The 3,543-nt window shown below is 51.2% G+C and overlaps 1 protein-coding gene across 1 annotated transcript; it reads left to right on the top strand.

The window, feature by feature from the left end:
• Nucleotides 1-62: 62 nt before the first annotated feature.
• LOC117940486 (unconventional myosin-Ie-like) lies at nt 63-3,275 on the top strand (the record flags this gene model as incomplete). The annotated part of the gene is made up of 8 exons (XM_034865749.1): nt 63-155; nt 245-450; nt 955-1,099; nt 1,472-1,586; nt 1,666-1,835; nt 2,203-2,348; nt 2,740-2,886; nt 3,098-3,275. Coding segments are annotated over 8 exons (1,200 nt in total), but the record flags the coding sequence as incomplete, so codon positions are not given.
• Between the last annotated feature and the right edge of the window lie 268 nt (nt 3,276-3,543).

Below are 3,543 nucleotides of genomic sequence, written 5' to 3' on the forward strand. Positions count from 1 at the left end.
TGTGTGTGTGTGTGTGTGTGTGTGTGTGTGTAATCACCTCATATGACCGTGTCTGTGGTGCGTTTGTGGTCAGCCCGTTCATCAGAGCTCTGTTTCCTGAGAACCTGGAGGCGGAGAAGAGAGGGCGTCCGAGCACGGCGAGCAGTAAGATCAAGGTGAGGGAGTTGGTTCAGTTTGGTGGAATAAAACCACATAAGGATTTATAGTGGACTAGAGAAACTAACGCCGTGCCCCCCCCTTCCAGAAACAGGCCAACAGTCTGGTCCAGACCCTGATGAAGTGCACCCCCCACTACATCCGCTGCATTAAGCCCAACGAGACCAAGCGGCCCCGGGACTGGGAGGAGAACCGAGTCCGACACCAGGTGGAGTACCTGGGCCTCCGGGAGAACATCAGGGTCCGCCGGGCCGGATACGCCTACAGACGCGTCTTCAACAAGTTCCTGAACAGGTCAGAGGTCAGGGGTCAGCAGGGAGGACCGACAAGAAGGTCAGGGTTCAGCAGGGAGGTCAAACAAGAAGGTCAGAGGTCAGGGGTCAGGAGGGAGGTTGGAGGTCAGCAGGAAGGTCAGCAGGGAGGTCAGACAGGAAGGTCAGAGGTCAGGAGTCGGAAGGGAGGTCAAACAGGAAGGTCAAGGGTCAGCAGGGAGGTCAGAAATTAGCAGGAAGGTCAAACAGGAAGGTCAGAGGTCAGCAGGGATGTCAGAGATCAAACAGGAAGGTCTGTTGTTTTTTATTATTGTTGTTGTTGTCATTATATAATCAGGGCGCTGGCCGTCCAAATAAGAAAAGAAAAGTTAATGATAATAACAAAAAAATGCCAATCTTTTTTTTTCTTTGATTCCGAAACGCTTTCATGCTAACGTGCTAACGTGCTAACATGTTTACATGCCAACACGCTAACAAGCTAACATAATAACATGCTAACGTGCTAACACTAACTTGTGCGCTGTAGGTACGCTATCCTGACGAAGGAGACGTGGCCTCGCTGGACCGGCGAGGAGCGCCAAGGAGTCATGCACCTCCTCAACTCCGTCCACATGGACCAGGACCAGTTCCAGCTCGGCAAGACCAAGGTCTTCATCAAGGCTCCCGAGTCGGTACGAGACCCTGAGAAAAGACGCTACTGGGCCAATTCAGACCGTCAGTAAAAGACAAGTTGTCCCAGCCTTGTCCCGGCTTTGTCCGTGTCTTGTACCTGCCTTGTCTTCCCTGCCTTGTCTCTGCCTTGTCTTGTCCATTCCTTGTCCCTGCATTGGCCCATCCTAGTCCCTTCCTTGTCCCTGCATTGTCCCTTCCTAGTCCCTTCCTTGTCTCTGTCTTGTCCCTTCCTGGTCCCTGCCTTGTCCCTTCCTTGTCCCTGCCTTGTCCTTTCCTTGTCCCTGCCTGTTCCCTTCCTGGTGCCTGCCTGGTCCCTGTCTGGTCTCTCTATGTCCCTGCCTTGTCTTCACGGCCTTGTGTCCTCTCTGCAGCTCTTCTTGCTGGAGGAGATGAGGGAGAGGAAGTATAACGGGTATGCGCGGGTGATCCAGAAGGCGTGGCGGAAACACATCGCTGTCCGCAAGTACGTCAAGATGAGGGAGGAAGGTGAGACTGTCTCCAGACCTCGTAACGGACGCATACATCCGGGTGTGTGTCGGGGACATCATGTCTTCTTCTCTTCCAGCCTCGGACGTCCTGCTGAACAAAAAGGAGCGGCGCCGGAACAGCATCAACAGGAACTTCGTGGGCGACTACCTGGGGACGGAAAACCACCCGGAGATCCGGCAGTTTGTCGGCCGCAGGGAGAGGATCGACTTCGCCGACGTCGTTGTGAAGTTCGACAGAAGATTCAAGGTAAAAAAAACAAGCTTTGTTATGAGATGCTAACGAGATGCTAACGAGAGACTTCTGTAACGTCTGAAGTAGCCTCCGAGATGCTAACGAGAGACTTCTGTTACATCCGGCTACAAGTTAGCATCAAACACAACAAAGGCTGTCAGTTGAATGCTGTTTGGAGCTAACGTTAGCAATCAAACAATAGAAAGCTAAAACGTTTTTGAAATGACTGCTAGCTTAGCTACTAGCTAGCAGTCAAACACAACGTGTGTGTGTTTTTTTATATATGCGTGTGTTATACAGTGTGTAGTGTATATATTAACGTTGGCAATGATGTCACCAATCACGAGTTTCACTTCCTGTTTGTGTGTTTGTTGCGCCTCAGACGACTAAGCGTGACCTCATCCTGACGCCAAAGTTCTTGTACCTGATTGGTCGAGAGAAGGTGAAGCAGGGTCCAGATAAAGGTCAGATCCAGGAGGTCCTCAAGAGGAAGATCGAGCTCAACAAGATCCAGTCGGTTTCCCTGAGGTACTCGACCAGAACCAAGACCAGAACCAAAAACTAAGACCAGAACCAAGACCAGAACAAGAGCAAAGACGAGAACTAAGAACAAAGACCAGAAGCAGAAGTAAGACCAGAGCCAAGACCAGAATCAGAACTAAGACCACACTCAAGAACCAAGACCAGAACTAAGACCAGAACCAGAACTAAGACTAGATACAGAACCAGACTTGAGACCAGATCCAGAACCAGAACTAAAACTAGATACAGAACCAGAACTAAGACCAGAACCAAGACTAGATACGGAACCAAGACCAGAACTAAGATCAGAGCCATGACTAGATACAGAACCACCTGTCTCTCTCCCCCTGTCTCTGACCTGTCTGTCTCTCTCTGTCTCCTTCTGTCCCTCCATCAGCACCTTGCAGGACGACTTCTTCACGGTCCACGAGGACGAGTACGACAGCGTCCTACAGAGTGTCTTTAAGACGGAGTTCCTGAGTCTGCTCGTCAAACGTTATCAGGAGAAGACGCAGAAGAAGCTGCCGCTCAAGTTCAACAACCTGTCAGTACCCCCCCGTCTTCCTCTACTGCTGCCTTGCTTGTAGGCTGGGACCTGCACCAGCAACCCTGTCTAGTCCAGACCAGAGCCCACCGTTACCAGTATCTGGTCAGTGAACTGATCAGTTCACTATTTTCATTGAATCTGGGTGTCTGTCTCCGTCTGTCTCTGTTTGTCTCTGTCTGTCTCTGTCTGTTTCTGTCTGTCTCTGCAGTCTGGAGTTTAAGGTGAAGAAAGGCGGGTGGGGTCCCTTTAACTCCTCGGGCTCCAGACAGATCCAGTTCCAGGTGGGTCAGGGCGACGAGGCTGTCCTGAAACCCAGCGGGAAGGTCCTGCAGGTCTCCATTGGACCCGGGCTGCCCAAAAACTCCAGTAAGTCCCCGACGCTCTAATTAGTCCCCGACACTCTAGTATTCCCTGACACTCCAGTTAGTCCCAGACACTCTAGTTAGTCCATGACACTCTAGTTAGTCCCCGACACTCAAGTTAGTCCCCAACACTCCAGTTAGTCCCCAACACTCCAGTTAGTCCCAGACACTGACAGTTAGTCCCAGACACTGACAGTTAGTCCTACACTCCAGTTAGTCCCCAACACTCTAGTTAGTCCCCAACACTCCAGTTAGTCCCCAACACTCCAGTTAGTCCCAGACACTGACAGTT

Source organism: Etheostoma cragini, unplaced genomic scaffold (genome assembly GCF_013103735.1).
Source record: "Etheostoma cragini isolate CJK2018 unplaced genomic scaffold, CSU_Ecrag_1.0 ScbMSFa_2596, whole genome shotgun sequence".
In the NCBI taxonomy this organism is placed as follows: Eukaryota; Metazoa; Chordata; class Actinopteri; order Perciformes; family Percidae; genus Etheostoma; species Etheostoma cragini.